Consider the following 16,509-nt stretch of genomic DNA (forward strand, 5'->3'; position numbering starts at 1 on the left):
TTGTCCTCAAGGAGCACACAGTCTGTTGAAGGAGATAGACATGTAACATGTTTGTAGTCCAACTTTCCTTGACCTCATGGAAATATGTATGGGGGGGGCTAGTGAGGACAAGAAGAAGTCTACATTGAAGGGTGCATTGAAGGGGGGTGAAAAAGGTTTTCATCTACCAGAGACTTGGGAGATGACTAGATGTTCATTAGGGTAACAAAGCGACAAATTGGCTTTTTAGGTGAAATGGATCTGAAATTCGGGTTAGGGCTAAAATTCGTAGTCACAGTACAGGTATATGATAGGCATTAGCAATCACAGGCTAGGAGTCCAGTGGGTGGACAAGTATAGAGGTAGCGGATGCAGGCAGTCTTTACCCTAGAAGAAGCACATGAAGCTGCAGGGTCTTGGACTCCGAAAGAATTATGACATAAACATCATCTTACCTCTGCAGAGGGAGATGACAAGGCAAAATGAGTGCTTCAGGATTCATAGCTAGTGGGCACTCCAAGTATGGAGGGCCACACAGAAACTCAGCAGTGATCAGCAGATACCTTCTTTTGGCACACTAGAGGAAATTTTGAAAATTTGGTGTTAGCACACTGAGAACGTAAAGAAAAATACTGCTGAGATCCATAGATTGGTCCAAGGTACAGTTACTCCAGCTGCTGAAGCTCCTAAGGGCTGGCTCAGCTGGGATTGTCCCAGGAGCTGCAGGGAAGCAGTGAGAGACTCACATGAAGACGCAAGGAGTGGCAGAGGCAGGAGATGAAGTTGTCTTAAATCACCACTTCCATCAGGTTATCGCTTCTCGGATACTTAGAGTGGGTCACAGACCCCATCAACTGGACGAGGTTTAGAATAGGCCTCCTCAAGGTGTGCTACTTTGGCACGTGAATTATTTTGAATGGAAGGTGATCAGTATCTGTGGGCTCAGGAGAAACTTCTGCCCTTCCCTTAAGTACTTAGAGGAATGTAAGTTGGGGATCTTACCCATAATATAAGTTGTTATCAGAAATAACTTTTTATGACCTATCTATATGGCAGGGCAAACATCTAATTACTGAACATCTGCTCCTTTTGTCATCTTTCGAGTTACCCTCTCCCCTCTGAAGCCTGAGACCCCTTACCTCATTCCTTAGCTCAGAATGTCATATATACCTCACTTTACCCTTCTGTCTGAAACCTCTCCTGTATGGGGGAGTTCTAGCATGCACGACACTAAATTTGATTTTTTTTCCTGTTAATCTGTCTCATGTCAATTTCCTTATTAGGGCAGCCAAACGAATCCAGGAGGGCTGAGAAAAATTTTCCTCCTCAACAATTTTAAGCTCAAACTCCCCTATATGGCCAGCTGGGACTTTCACACTGGATTCACGTTCCCTCCCTCTCTACTACTACTATCACTTTGAAAGGAACATCTGAGAAATGTTCCCGGGCCATTCTCAGGCTCATTCCCATCTCCAGGGCTTTGGTTCTGCCTTCTCTTCCAATCAGAATGGCTTAAATGGCTTCCTCACTATTTGTGTAATGGAATTCTTCATGAAAGACTAAGTCAAAGGCTACCCTCACCCACTCTTATCTCTGCTTGTTTTCCTTAAAGCATTTCCAGCCCACACAGGCTACACACACTAATCACTTTTCTAATAGTAAAAGCACTTAGAATCAGGATCATGCCATTCAGTGTGTAATTATTACACAGTGATTTTGAGGTTATTGGCTTTATCTTCTGTGATAGTAACTTTGTAAGTTACTGAGGGGTGTTTGCTTTCCCCCATATTCTCATTCATTCCCAGGCACCTTGCACAGTCTGGGGAACCATGTGGGGCTAAAATATAGGCATGCAAAATTTCCAGGTGCTTGAAATAGTTTAAAAAGGTAGACTTGAAGTCCACTGGACACTGAATGACTTATTTTGGGTTTAAAAATCCTTGGGACCTTCTTGGCATTCTAACTAGTCATATCAGTTTTCATGATTTTATTTTTAACAATCACAACAATTTTTGACATTTCCTATTATATTTTTGTGTGAGTTTTCAGCTTCCATTTTACTTTAAAAATACCAGCTGAAAGTTTGGAGTAGAGTAAGGCAGGAAACAATGACAGATCACAAGCACAAAGTTTATTTTTCCATTCTAGTTCAAAACATTTGCTCTTTTGGGTCATGCAATTTGACCTCAAGCCATTTGGGAGCATGAGAGTTTTAAAACCATTTTCATTCTTGGCTTGAGAGCTGAGGCTTTTCTTTAAATAAGAGAAAAAGTTTGCTTTTATAATGATTCCAAGTAAAAACAAATGTCTATTAATGGCAATGCTGGTTTTTAGGAGGCTTGGGTCATGGTCATGAAAGTTGGATGTTCACAGTCACTCTATCCAGCTGTTTTATTTCAACCCCTCTGGTCTCATAGGTTGTTACTACCTAATCTTATAGGAGTCTAAAATCCATCAAAACTGCCTGTGACAAAGTAGATAAAAACCAAAAGATGACCCCTTTGGAGAGGTGACAACTATGGCTTATTAGTCACATTCACTAAATGTTATTAGATTGAGTTGCTGTCAATTTATGAGGCTGCATAGGCAGCTTGGGAAGGCGAGAGGTCTGGCATGCTCAGGCCTAGTCTGAATCCTACCCACCACTTCTTAGCTTTGGGACTGAGAACAAATCACTCAATCTTTCTGATCATCAGCTTATCAGGATGATACACAATGATAATATGCACTGTACAAAATAGCTTATATTTATACATTGTCTAGCACAACATCTGGCACTGGTAGACACAGTAGCTGGCAGTTTTTATTATTTCAAAGAATATGGTTTGCAGAGTTAGTTTCAGAGGCAGCACGATGCTGGGGACAGAACAGCAACTTTGGAGCAAGATCTGGTTTTCGAGCCTGGTTCTTTCACTTATTATCAGCAAAAGGTAGTAAATTATGTATCATCTCTGGGCTTCAGTTTCTCATTTGTAAATGGGGTAATAAGAAAACCCACTTGAAAAGGCTGTTATGCACATTTAAAGGTTAAAGCATATAAAGAATTAACCCTGAGCATATAGCCTGGTACATAGTAAACATGTAAAAAATAATTGCTGTTCTTGTTGTTATTATTTAATTTCATGTCCAAATCTTAAGGAACACAAAATAATATTTTAGTCCTGTTCCTTTCCAATGTGTATGGAAGATCAAAGGTGAACACCATTCTTACTGTGTGTTTGGTTATCCTTACTGCTCCCCCCCCACCTGCCCCAAATACAGGCCTAGCTAAATCTGTAGTGTTTGCTGGTTTTCATGGTGTAAATTCTCCCACCCCAGCCACTCAAACTGCTGATGTAACATCAATGAACAGAGCTGTGAGGAGACACTAATAAGCAGCTATTGCAGCAGGTAGGAGCTCCCTGCAGCTGGGTTTTTCCTCTTCCTGAACCTAAATAATACACAAGAGCTATAAAGTCTCATCACCTGGGTTGCTCCATGCGATACTCTGACCAAGTGCCCTGACTGAGAACTCTGACTATAACTCACAGACTTGGGAATCAGGAGACTTGAATTTTAGTCTTGACTCTCCAAGAACCTTCTGACTTTGGAAAAGTCACCTAGCCCCTTTGAGTCTCAACTAAGTCAACCCCCTACAGGGTTTCTAAGATTTTTTTCTAACACTAAAAATCATTATTCAGTTATTCCCAAGATATATCTTTTCTATTGCTTTATTCTAGTCTTTTAACCTGAGACCGAATGGAGAGAAACCATGGATTTTAGCAAGCTGTACAGGGAGAAAAAGAAAAGATCTTTGTAGGTCCTGATGAATGTTTATTTTCTGAAAGGGATTTTATTAATCATTACAAGAGTATATTCTGAAAAGAACCCTGGCATGATTAGATATTTGCATAAAGCAGGTTTTACCTTGATTTTAGGGTTGTTATATGGTTTAATGTGATAATGCAGCTCGGAAATGCAGTTTGAAAAGCATAAGTGCTGCCCCCCTTAAGATATTATTTTAAACAAGTCTTTTGTACATTGCAAAAATGTAGCCATGCTAAGATAAGTAGGTTTATTTATTTTTGAACATGTACTATAAGCTTCAATATATACTGTTTATAATATCTGTCTACAAATAAATGATGATTTCATGCAGAATGATGGCATATTTTAAATAATAAGTGAGCTACACTTTACTAACAGGAATATATAATCAGTGATTTGCAAGAAATCTTAGGAAACATGTGAAATCAAAACAATAGGCGTTCATTTGACTTGGTGCAAGCATAATGCCATGACATTTCAACATGCCTGCCACTGACGTACACGGGTTACACTTGAAACAGACAATCCTAATAAAAACATAGAAGAATTCTCTTTGATTAAAGTATGGAAAGTGTCTAAATTAAGAATTTAGAAAGATATAAAAGGTATTAGTAAGTAATTTATTGGCTTAGAAACTTACACCAGAAATCTACCAATTGTCTCTTCTCTTTTGCATCAACAATAGTTAAAATCTTTATCTTGGCAACACTAAAGCAATCCATTGATTGTGTTATTTCAGACTATTTGTTTGTTCTTTCCCTGAACAACTTGTCAATGGTTAGGACTAAACAGACAGATTACTAGGTATTCATCCATAGCATGAATATTTGTTGCACACCTACTATGTGAGACACTGTTAGATAGGCTAATGATATAAAGATGGATCAGACTTAAATTCTGTAGCAGGCTAGATGGTGGCTCCCCAAAAGAAATGTTTGTGTTCTAACTCCAAAGAGTAGTGATGTTACTTTATTTGGAAAAAGAGACTTTGTGAGTATAATTAAGAATCCTGAGTTGAAGAGATAATCCTGGGTTATGCAGGTGGGCACTGCAACTGACAGTGAGAGGAAGGCAGAGAGAGATTTGATATAGACAGAAGAGGAGCCAGTGTGGCCACGGCTGAGATTGGAGTGATGTGGCCATAAGTCAAGGAATGCCACCAGCCATCAGATGCTGGAAGAGGAAGGAAATTAATTCTACCTTAGAACCTCAAGAGGGAGGTTTGGCTTCAACCTTCTGGCCTCCATAACTGTGACAGAATAAATTCATTGTTACTTACACTACCAAATTTGTGGTAATTTGTTATGGTAGCCTCAGGAAACTAATATAGATCCTGTCTTCAGGGAAGAGAACGTATTTGTTTCTTCATTATATTGTCACTTTAAGATTGATTAAAATAGGAATTTAAAGAAGAAGAGATTGGTTTTTATGGGAGGTACCAGAACATATTTACTAGAGAAAGAAAATTTTAAGAATCCTTTAAAAAATGAATAGGATTTAGATTTAGAAAGGTGGGACCAATGACAATGTGCTAGAGGGCGGTGGTGCATGGGGAAAGGCTGGCACAGATGTGCGTGGGGCAGAGGTGAACCGTGTATTCCAGGCAGAAGGAAGCTCTCAATTGAAGCCCAAGCCTGTAAAGTGAGAAACCTGTACAAAAAATAAGGAGGAGTTTATTAACTTTGGAATGGAAGAGAAACATAGAAGACCAGAACCAGAAAGAGTTGCATGTGTCCAGATAAAAGATGGACTTCATTTTATAATCTGTAAGCAATTTGGAGTTAGTTTTTAAGCAAGAGGATGCTGGGGTCAGAACTGTGTTCAAGAAGGATTTCTGGTCAAGGTTTGATTTAGGTGGGGAAAAGTGCTGGATGTGTGGAGAGGCTGCTTTGGAGGAGAGGATGTCAGTCCAAGGAACAGTATTGTCATGGACTGAAATACGTCTCATCCAAATCTATATATTTAAGTTCTAATCTCCAATGCCTCTGAATGTGACTATTTGAAGATAGGGCTTTTATAGAGGTAATGGAAGTCAAATAAGGTCATATGGGAGGGCCCTAGTTCGGCATGACTGGTGTCCTTATAAAAAGAGGCAGTTGCAACACCGACAATGCACAGACCAAGGGTGGCCCTAAGAGGACAAAGTGAGGAGGTAGCTGTCTGTAATCCGAGAAGGCCCAAGTACAGTACCAATTTTGTAGTTGCTATCAAACTGCCTTCTTTCTCGGGATATTAAAGAGAATCTCTTGTGGTTCACAAACCCCATGAGTTTTGCTCCTGCCTTCCTGATTATATTATAAATAATGATATGGGACAAATGCCACCTTCAGGTCTTTGTTGATTGAGTTATGAAATATGCCCATTGCCTGAGCTTCTGGGCATCCAGGTACAGTAATCCTTCTTGATCATCTTCTTTCTTTCTTTCCTTTTTTTATTAAGAAATTTTTTGTTCTTACCCAAGGACATTTTTCCTTGTTTTTATAGAGAGAGGAAGGGAGAGAGAGAAACATTGATGTGAGAGAGAAACATCAATTGGTTGCTTCCTTTATGTGCTCAGATGAAGGATCATAAGCACTCGGATCTGGGATGGAACCCACAACCTTTTGGTCACAGGACAGTGCTCCAACTAACTGAACCACACCAGCCAGGACATTGATCCTCCTCTTTCTAACATGTCCCACAGTCAGTCAGGCTAATGCCTTATTAAATGGATGGGCTCATCCTGAAGTTGAACAGCAGTTGGGTAGTAAATGAAATAGGTATATACTATCTCTGTAGTTCATACCGCAGGTGTCTAACTGAGAAGAAATGTAGTTGGGACATGTGATTCAGTCAAAATGCATCTCTAAGAAGTGGGGGTCAGGAGCCCTAACAGGTGTCAAATCTGATTGCTCAGTGAGGGTTAGTGTGGTGTTCTTCATCTCTGCAGTGGGGAAATTACAACTCATGGGAAACAAGGAGATCAGAAAAAGCCTTGATTTTCCCCCATTTACACATTTTTTGAAGGTCTCATGGAAAACAGTTATTGACCACCTAACCCTGTGCTTGCTGCATGGATCAGCCATGAAGCTGACCAAATCTCTGAGCACCCAGCACCACCCAGTGTGCTTTAGGGGAAAAGGAAAGATCCAGGCTCTTAGAGAGCTGACGATCAATCTGGGAGAGAGGTCACATAGTTAACAGCTTATCAATATTGGAAACTAAAGCAGGACAGACTGAGCTGAAGTTGTTGGACTTGCTGTGGGATGTTAGACAGCATCTGATTATTTCCTAATATGAGATTAGTAATAGGCCAAGTGAGAGACCATGAAAGGAGAGAGACCCATCTCTACCCAAAGAGCTCTTAGGTCAGCTGAATACCCAAGACTTAGATGAAACAACCAGGTAACAAGAAACAGTGCCCAAATGAATTATGTCTTTATGTAGAATTCCTTTCTTTATGTAGAATGTAGAATTTCAGAAAATTAAGAGAACTGTATAAGCCAATTTCCATCCACATAGCAAATATTGTAAGTTGTGTACAATGTTCCAGTTTCCACTGTTCCAATGTTCCAGTGATAAAGTGATGCAGAAGACAGACATTCCTATCCTTATGGAGCTTATAGTCTGAGACAAATGTTAGTCACACAACTGCAAAGATATTTATAAACTGTGGTAAGTGCCTTGAAAGCAAATTATTAGGGGGAGTAGTCTGGAGAAGTAAACAGTGAGAACGGCATTTAATCAAACATTCAAAGGGTAAGAATCAGGCCATGGAGGTGGGGAGTATTTAGGTACAGGACACAGTGCGGACAGAGACTTGAAGTAGAGAAGGCACTGTCCACCTACAGAAAGACAATATACCAATGTGACTGGAGCACGGAGTGGGGCAGAAGGGCCTCTGATGGAGTAAAACGGCAATTCTTGTTGCTGAAGTTTCTGGGGTCATGGTCATCTTTAAAGATCTCTTGAAAGCTATGCATGCTCTCTTCACAAACATGCTCATCCATTCCCTATTCAGGAAGATCACAGGCTTCCAGAAGCCTGTCTGTGGACTTCAGAGATTCTGCCTTAGGGACAGATGCAATGCCAGATAGCTCTCAGAAGGAAAAAGGGTTTTGGCACTAGAGAGTGTTGGGAATCAGCAGTGTTTGCAGGATTGCTGGAGACCAAAGCTTCTCACCAGGCAGGGTTTTTATCGGTCTCACTCCAGTTCCACTGAATGCTCTCAATTCACAAAAGTCAAGGTGAATAATAGGGGCAAGGATATTTCTATGCTCGTGTGCATCTTAAATTTGCTTGCAATGCTAATAGTGGCATTTGGCCTTTAGATAATGACTTTTCTTCTTCTCCTCCTGGCTCAGCTCTCTCTTCCAGGGCAGTTCCCATCAGCACCAGTGAGAGGGTACAGTGCGTGAGGGTATGGCAGAGAAAAAATAGACTCCATGGCATTGATTTTCTGACTCAATGGGTTTCAAAATCATCAGCAAGAATATTAGTGAAGCTGTTGAATACAAACCTTTCCTAATGCATTTTTAATTAGTGTTTGGTCAGTTAAGTTCATTAGTTTATAAAATATGAGGGTGGAAACACCTATTAAAATGAATTCATGTTTGGTGAGGTAAACCTTTTATAAACTTAAAACCAGGTGCTCCCTTTAAATGGGAAATGTGGGCAGGCAGGTATGCAAGTCCCCTACAGAGACTATTTTCAATATTAATTATCTTGCTGTGCCTTAAATGGGTTTTGTTTGGGTGTTAAAAGGCTTGTGGAGATTAGATTATTTAAATGGCAGAAATCAATTTTCCTGAACTTGAACAGTTTTTTGCAGTCAACCGTAAAAAGCCAAAGCGGGTGGAGAGAGAGGTGAGTTTTATGCATCTCACTTCTTCTATTTCAAATGTGAAAACAAAGTGAATTGTTAGCACAGAGGAGAAAGCAGGGTGAGTGTGAAAGGGAAAGCAGCCGGTATGAAGCACAATTGTCTTTCCTGGGCTGATGGAGGACCAGGTGGTAAGGGGAATCCAGCAGCCATGGCCATGGCCAGAAACTTCACCATGAACTATACCCCCTGAGCTCAGAAGTTTCTTAGTTCAGGTGTCAGGAGGGCTCAGGCAGAAAATGTGAGATAAAAGTGTGCAGCATGCCTGCTCGGGGGAGGAGCTGAAATATGCCCTGAGCAAAGGGAATGTCATCCCTCAACTACAAATGCCTTCCTTGTTTCCAGGGTCAGTGTGAAGCTCAAGCCAAGATTTGATTTCAGTTCAGCAGAGTAGTAAACCTGTAGTCTACCAAAGACCTGTGTTGAGCTTCCTTTTAGGCCAGGGAGTGAGGCCTTATGTGTCAATGTACCTGACTGTGCTATGTAGGGGCCATGATGAACAGGCCTAATGTAGGAGGCCTGTGACATGTTTGGTTAAGTATATTAGTCTGCTAGGGCTGCCATAACAAAGTACCACAGACTGGGTGGCCTAAACAATAAAAACTTATTTTCTCACAGTTCTGGAGGCTGGAAGTCCAAGATCAAGGTGTCAGCAGGTTTGATTCTCCTGGGGCCTCTCTGCTTGGCTTGCAGATGACCACCTTCTCTGTGTGCATATACCCTTGGTGTCTCTTCCCCTTCCCATAAGGATACCAGTCCTCTTGAATTAGGGCTCCACCTTGATGACCTCATTTAACTTTAACTGTTTCCTTCAAGGCCCTGTCTCCAGATACAGTCACATTCCCAGATCAGGCAACATAGAAATTTGGAGGAATACAGCTCAGTCCATAACAAGGGGTGAATGGATGACTGATTCAATGAAAGGGAGAATTAAAAACACAAGTCCATAGTGCTATGAAAATAAACAGAAAAGCAATATTAATTTTGACTTGAATTAGGGACATTTCTCAGAGGCTGTATAGTTTGAGCAAACCTTGAATAATGGAGAAAGCACCAAGGACAATATGAGGGAGGGAAGGGAAGTGATATCTTGCAGAGGGCACAGAGGACTTTCACAAGAGTCTAAGCTTAAAATAAAATTATCCTCTGCAAATCTTAGTATAGTGCTTTCTGCAAAGGAAAAAGATGGTGAATTGAACATTAAAATCTTATATATATATATAAATTACTGAAGTTTATATATATGTACCTCAATATTATGATAAATTGAAAGAGAATGGGAAATTAGAACATTTTAAATGATGATGAAATAATGGTGAAATATATACAGAGGTATGCACAGAGAGGAGAGAAGAAGAAAATGTATTTAGCAAAGAAAGAGAGAATGGATCCTTCTGTCCCCTGGGATTCTGCCATCTGTGGGACCAGGAGGGAAGGCAAGCACTGAGCTGTTTTCTTAGTCATTCATTCCTCATGACAATAGGAAAACACATTCAATTTATCTCTGAATTGGCTAACAGAATGTTCTAAAGTCTAAGTTTGAGTGGTTTATTTCACATGATAGTTTTACACAAAGAAATTGTATGCATTCCTCTAATATTCAAATGGTTATTAGTAAATTGGATGAAGAGGCAGAGAGAAGTAATTTTGAAGAAGAGGGATGGAGAAAGAAGAAAGATAAGATGAAGGGACAACTAAAAGGAGGAATAAAAGTGAGAAATGGTCATTTTTAGTGAGGGAGAAGAGCAGAATCAGGAGTCGAATAGGCTTGTAAATGGAGTGCTAGTCAAAGCAAGCACATTGGTTTGTGAATTTCTGTTGTAGCTCCTCTGTTGTTTTCATGAACTATTGAAAAGCAAGACAAAGGGGATTAATGCCTCCCTTTATAGTATCTGCTGGTTAACCTGTGATTACAATTCTACTCTTTTTTTCTGAGATCCTAAAAGGCTGTGTTCTGAATAGCAGAGGGACAATAGACCACATGGAATAGATTATTCTCTGGGCTTCAGAAACAGGAATGGAGCAACATTATCCTATAGTCTAGCAGATTGATTCTCAACATTTTCACTCCTCCAGTCACACCTGAGTGGAAGGCACTTTCATCATCCAAGCTGATGGTCACAGCAGGGACCCCCTTGAAGGTAGAGATGCCACAGACTCCTGCAGGAGGGGGCTTCAGAATTTCAGAGGTGGTGGTATTTAGAGGGTGTGGCATAGCCAGGTGGCTCTTGCAGTATGAAGTCTCCTTGCTAGGAAATTTCAAGGTTCCCTTCCAAACATAGCCCCTACTCCTGAACACACCTGATTTCAAAACATTGTCATAGAATTCTATCTACATTAAGGCTTCTAGTCCTAAACCAAAGCCTAATACCCAACTCAGAGGAGGCCGGAGGCCATATAAATTGATCTGGATAGCTAGAGGGCAATGAGAGCATAAGCCATGGTTACCTGAGCCATTAGCCTTGTCTTTTCACATAGCAAGCCATTCCACCCACAAGGTGTCCCCAGGGGAAACCCCTACAATCTGCTCTAACCTCATACTGCACAGCACACGTTCCCACACCTGCCCAGGCCCAGGCGCTGTTCCCCACACAATTCCCCTGAACCTTCAGCCATTTTGATAGATGATGAGGTTTAATGTCAAATTCTCCATCATTCTTCTCTGCATTATTATACTCAGAGCTATAAGAGATAATTTTTTTTTAAGTTTAAACAATCCTGGTCTTTGAGGAACTTAACATTTGTAGACTATATCATGTGAAAATTCTAATTAAATAAATAAAATGGTAAAACTAGTGTTCCTTTGATCATTTCCATGGTGCAGGGCAAATTGCAAACTTGTTCTCTTTACCACTTTAAAAAAAAATCAAAATCAGGTAAAAAGAAGTCCAAAACCAAAGCAAATTAGAAAGAAAATGCAAAGGCAGCTTTGAGAGAAAGGCTATTCCAGTGGTGACTCTGTAGAGGCAGCAGCTGCCTCCTGACTGTTTTGGCCATGTCGGAGGTTTGGGGGCTGACTGAATATTTTTTAAGCCTCAGATAATACTGGGCCCTAATAGATGAGCCATTTTTTTCCTTGGCAGCCTCATTGCACGTTAACTAGAGGCCTCTTATATCAGGGCCATGTTGATTACACTTGCCATATTGAAGTATGTTCCTAAGAGTGGTACAGACACAACTGGCTGGTTTGGTCACTCAAGGGAAAGTTAGAGGGTTGGAGTCTGAGTAGGAGAAGCCATAGAAGCAAGCTCTTGCAAGGGACATTTCCCAACTGATTTAAAAAAGACAGTATTTGTTGAAACAATAAATATTTAGGTGAACCGAGAAGGTTTCTCTATTTCTCTCTATTTTTGTGCATTATAGATGGCAGCCTTTTTTCAGCGGGATTATTTCCATTAGCGTTGCCTTTTATTGAGATCACTGCCTCTCACCAGTAGGTTAGAGCCATTAGTGCTCTGATTTTTAGCCACCGTGACCTCTCATTACCCAGGCTGTTTCGCCTAATGATCACATAAAGCCACAATAATAGAACAACTGACATTTTAGATTTCATTACAATTCATATTTTGTTTAGCACTTTTCCTGCCGTACTCTTTAATTTCTGTGCATGGATGAACTGCCTCATTTCTACAGAAATGAAGTTACTATCCAAAGTCTACATGTGCTTTTGTTCTAGAGGTAGTGATTTATTTCTGAGCTTCTGTGTCTTTCTACCCCTAGTGGACAAGCACACACACGTATGTACACTGAGTACTTTGTCTTTTCCAGACTCTATTATTTTCATTATCTTTCCTAAGATGAGATAGGAAAACAAGTCTTTGCTCTGCTCCGTTGTTTTTAATACCAATGGCCATCAGGAGTCACAGAGCAAACACATTTGAGTGCATGCTGGGTGGACATGATAACCAAAGGCTCCTTCTTGTATAGATATTTCCTACTGTTGGTTGAGTACATAAACTTACACACACACAATTGCAGCTAATTTTTACTGAACTTACTGTTTCATAATGGGTCCTTTAACTTTAAGTGCTTCCTGAATGAAGTGACTGTATTTTCCCTCTTGACCTCAACGGATCCATCAGTATAAGGTATCACGTTATTTTGAGTGTGCAGACAAAACTTTAGCTGCATGTTGAAAATATATTCGCCTTTCTCATTGTTTGTGTGTTTGTATAAAGGGTCCAATAATCTGAACATAGTCCCAAGTATAGTAATGAGATCATACGCTGCCTCTATGAGAAATAACTTTTTTCATGTGTGTAGCTTGAGAATTATAGAACTTCCTGTTGCTTCATATGTGGGGCCACACCACAGGTAAAAGCTCTGACTTTCCATGAAAAATCCATTGCTATAACTACTTATTCCAGAAGAACCATGAAAAACTGTGGCTGGGTTGCCTATATTTTAGCATCAGGCTTCGATCTTTGTCTTTCCTATTTCATGCTATCTTAGCTACCAGAACACCTGGACTTGAGTGAGGCCTTTTGCTTGCTTTGTCTTTCAGTTTTCTTTAAAACACTTTAATATTTGATTCATTTCCTCTCAGCTGTTCATTTAGTTTCCTGTCTAATCCTTTTTATCTTCTTGTACTTCCTTACCTCTTTGCATCTCAGATAGATATCTTCCCTAACCTAAACAATGCCTGGATCTTTTAACACACTCCACCAAATAACTTGAGTTCAGTGAAATGTGACGAGTTCTGGTCCAAAACACTGAGAGGAAAGGTGTTTGGTAGATTTCTGGAAGATGAAAGGTGGATGGAAAAGATTGCTGGATGAATAAGTGGAGGGAATCAGTGTCGAAAGCACACACAGGGAACATTTGTAATAGGTGCAAGAATCATTTTTCAAAAGATGGTTCCCCCCAAAAAATGTGATGGTGGGCATGAGGAATTGCAGTAGGATGAGGGTTGGAAATCAAGGTGACTGGTTGGAAAGCTGCCCCCTAAATGGCCTTGTGAGTGAGCTTTCTCACTGTGACATTTGCCTCTGGAAGGAAGCATAAGAATTTCCCTATGAGGAAGTATAGATCCCTAATTGGCAGTACATCAAGTAGTCCTTTTTCTTTTCTTTTTCTTTTTTTGGGGTTTTTGGGGGCTGCCTGGTTCTGATCCACATGTGCATGATAATGAAAGCCTGCCAGTCAGCTGGTCCCACCACTGTGCCAAAGATGTTGCTGCAGCCCTCCCTTGGGGTGGAAAGGAGAATTGGCTCCAGGGTGGAGACAAAGAGGACTCTGAAATTAGTGCATTTAAGATATGCAGCTAAGATGGGTTTGGAAGAGATGCTTCTGGATCTGGAAATGTGGAATGGGTGGGAGAATGAGAAGACAGCTCAGCCAGTTGGAAAGCACAGTAGTGAAAACACAGATGGGATCAAATGTTCGGAGCTCAGAAACACCTTCAGTTACAAGAGAGTGTGAGCTTAAAACTCATTACTATTTTTCATAAACAGTAAAACTCTTCTATATGAGATTTAAATATAAGTGTATATATTAAATATAAATGATAAATATAAAATACAATAAAATAATGAAATTAGGGGCCAAGGCTTACTCGCTGAGCAACCCCCTGCCCCGTACATTAGTTCATAAGATAGATTCCACAGCATTTCCATAAGACACTGGTGTTCCAAAGAATACAATTTAAAGTCCATTTGACCAGACCGTAAGTTTTGATGAGGAGGAGGACTGGAAGAATGTTGGCATGTTGAGTTGGGAGCATTTACTCAAAAGACTGAATTTGCATTTTATTCTGGAGTCATTGGGGAATGAACTCTGGGCATTTGAAATGTAAGGATTTGGAAATAAATGCTGTACATATGTTGAGAAAGGTTGAACTTTCAGTGCGAGGTGGCATGAGAATGGCCACATCAGGCGAGAAGTCCAGGAAGTTTTCAGGTAGGAGGACCTGAGCCAGAATGGAGGAAGCAGGAGAGTAGGTCACTGGGAGAGAGGGATGTGGTTCGACACTGATGGAGTGAGGTTGGTGAGAGTGGACATAGAGGCAGAGTAGGACAAGCCCTCTTGGAATCAGCGATCGAATAGAAATGCTGCTTTTAGCAGTGACAAGAAATGAGACCCAAAAGGAGAAGCAGCGGGTTTGAGAAAGGGGGTGCTTTGCTTAGGGAATTTAAGATGCTGACCTCAGAGTCCAAATTAATTAGGGATCACAAGGGAAGCTGAGGACACGTTGCTGGGCTGAGACATTTGAAAATGGACATTGGAAAAAAAAGCAAAGAAGGAAATTCACTTTTATTTGCTTTAATTCATAATGCCCTTCAGTTCAATATGATAATGAGGTAGGAAAAGACCTCCTCTATAAACTTTCTTCACAATTCCAATTCCAGCTTGAGGGGCTTCCAGACCTTCCCAAGAAGCCCACCCTGCAGGATTGTTGGCATTAGAGGTCAGTCTGGGGAATGTAGACTGCCAGAAAGAGGTGCCCCAGCAGGGCTTGTTTCCCAGGTGGAGGGAGGAGGGGGTGTTGCATGGCTGGGAAGGGGGCTGCTGCCTCTCTCTGGATTGGAAGGAGAGCACACACTGCTCCCTTGTCACCTCACAAACCCTGCCCCTTAGCAATGGTCCTCTGAATTGTGTGGCTTGACAACTTGCTGAAAACTGTTAAAACACCTGGATTTGAAGGTTAAAATTCACAGACAAACACATTTTGTTCCCATAGCAGGTGATCATCATTAGTCAAGCTATTTAGAAGACAATAAAATCGCCTCTCTTACTTGCAGGTGTCTTGGCTGGACTCCCATCGATCTCCAGTCCCTGGTCCTGGCCAGCTGCCCCAGTGAAGGGGTTCATGAACCAGGGAGTGCACGCTCTAGTGCCAGGTCTCTCTGCCAGCTGTGGGTGACCTGCCCACCTCTGTCCTCTCCGGTGGCTGCTGAGGATGGCCCTGGGGCACAAGCCTGCCTTGGGTGCAGGCTGGAGGGTGGAGCACAAGTCCTGCAAGCCCTGAACCTATCCTCTTGACAAGGCAGCAACAGGGAGACGCATCTGGGCCTTTTGTTTTCTCTCTTCTGCTAATTGACATGGACTGGGCTCCATTTCTTTGGCTTCATTTGCAAAGGTCTTCGGGATTAAGGATCCCATATAAATGGAAATTATCTTTTCCATTTATGAAAGGAAAAAGCACAAGTGTGTATAAGATGATGAGAAATGATTCACAAAGGCTTTTGGTATTCATCTGTCCTTTTCACTGGTTGTGCATAATAGATTACAAGCAGGGACAATGCAAGTGTCCTGTTGGCACTGTTGCAGATCCATGCCTATACTGCTCCTGGATTATTCCCATAGTTCTCTAACTAGCCACTCCATCTTCAGTCTGTCTCCACTATGACACTTTGACATGCACAACAGGATACTACTATATTCCTGGATAAAGGCAGTCAATCAGTGAATAAATCAATCAATGCAGGGATGGTGAGGAGGTGGAACAACTAGCAACTACAACTTTATAGACTGCTGATAGGAATAAGAATTGGGACAGGCCCTGGAGAGATGTTTAGCATTATCTACTGAAGTTGAATATCAGCATACTCTTTGACTCAGCATGTATGTGTTTTTTGACCTGAATATTGGTTACATGACTGTGTTCACTTTGTGAAATTCAACAAATTCAATAATATAGATACAGAATAAATTAAATGTACTTATTCCATATCTTTGTTATACTCAATAAAATATATAAAAGCAACAAAATAAAACTCCCACTGTTCTGATCACAGTACTCTTCTGCATAGAAACCCCAAGTGCTTCTCTGCAGCTTCTAAGTCAAAGTTCAAACTCCTTAAACTTCCAATATGAGTTTGTACAGTCGGTCATCATGTATCTCTCGCCCCAGCTTCTACTCA

General features: G+C 40.9%; 1 protein-coding gene across 1 annotated transcript in view; it reads left to right on the forward strand.

The window, feature by feature from the left end:
• LOC128626257 (uncharacterized) overlaps window positions 1-16,215 on the forward strand; it is a 55,185-nt gene extending 38,970 nt beyond the window's left edge. The window contains exon 3 of the mRNA XM_053657729.1: window positions 15,388-16,215. Coding sequence (XP_053513704.1) covers window positions 15,388-15,628 — 241 coding nt within the window. The 3' untranslated portion in view covers window positions 15,629-16,215. The remainder of the gene's footprint in view (window positions 1-15,387) is intronic.
• Window positions 16,216-16,509: the final 294 nt, after the last annotated feature.

This window comes from Artibeus jamaicensis, unplaced genomic scaffold (assembly GCF_021234435.1).
Source record: "Artibeus jamaicensis isolate MK-2021 breed Jamaican fruit bat unplaced genomic scaffold, CSHL_Jam_final scaffold_474, whole genome shotgun sequence".
Taxonomy (NCBI): Eukaryota; Metazoa; Chordata; class Mammalia; order Chiroptera; family Phyllostomidae; genus Artibeus; species Artibeus jamaicensis.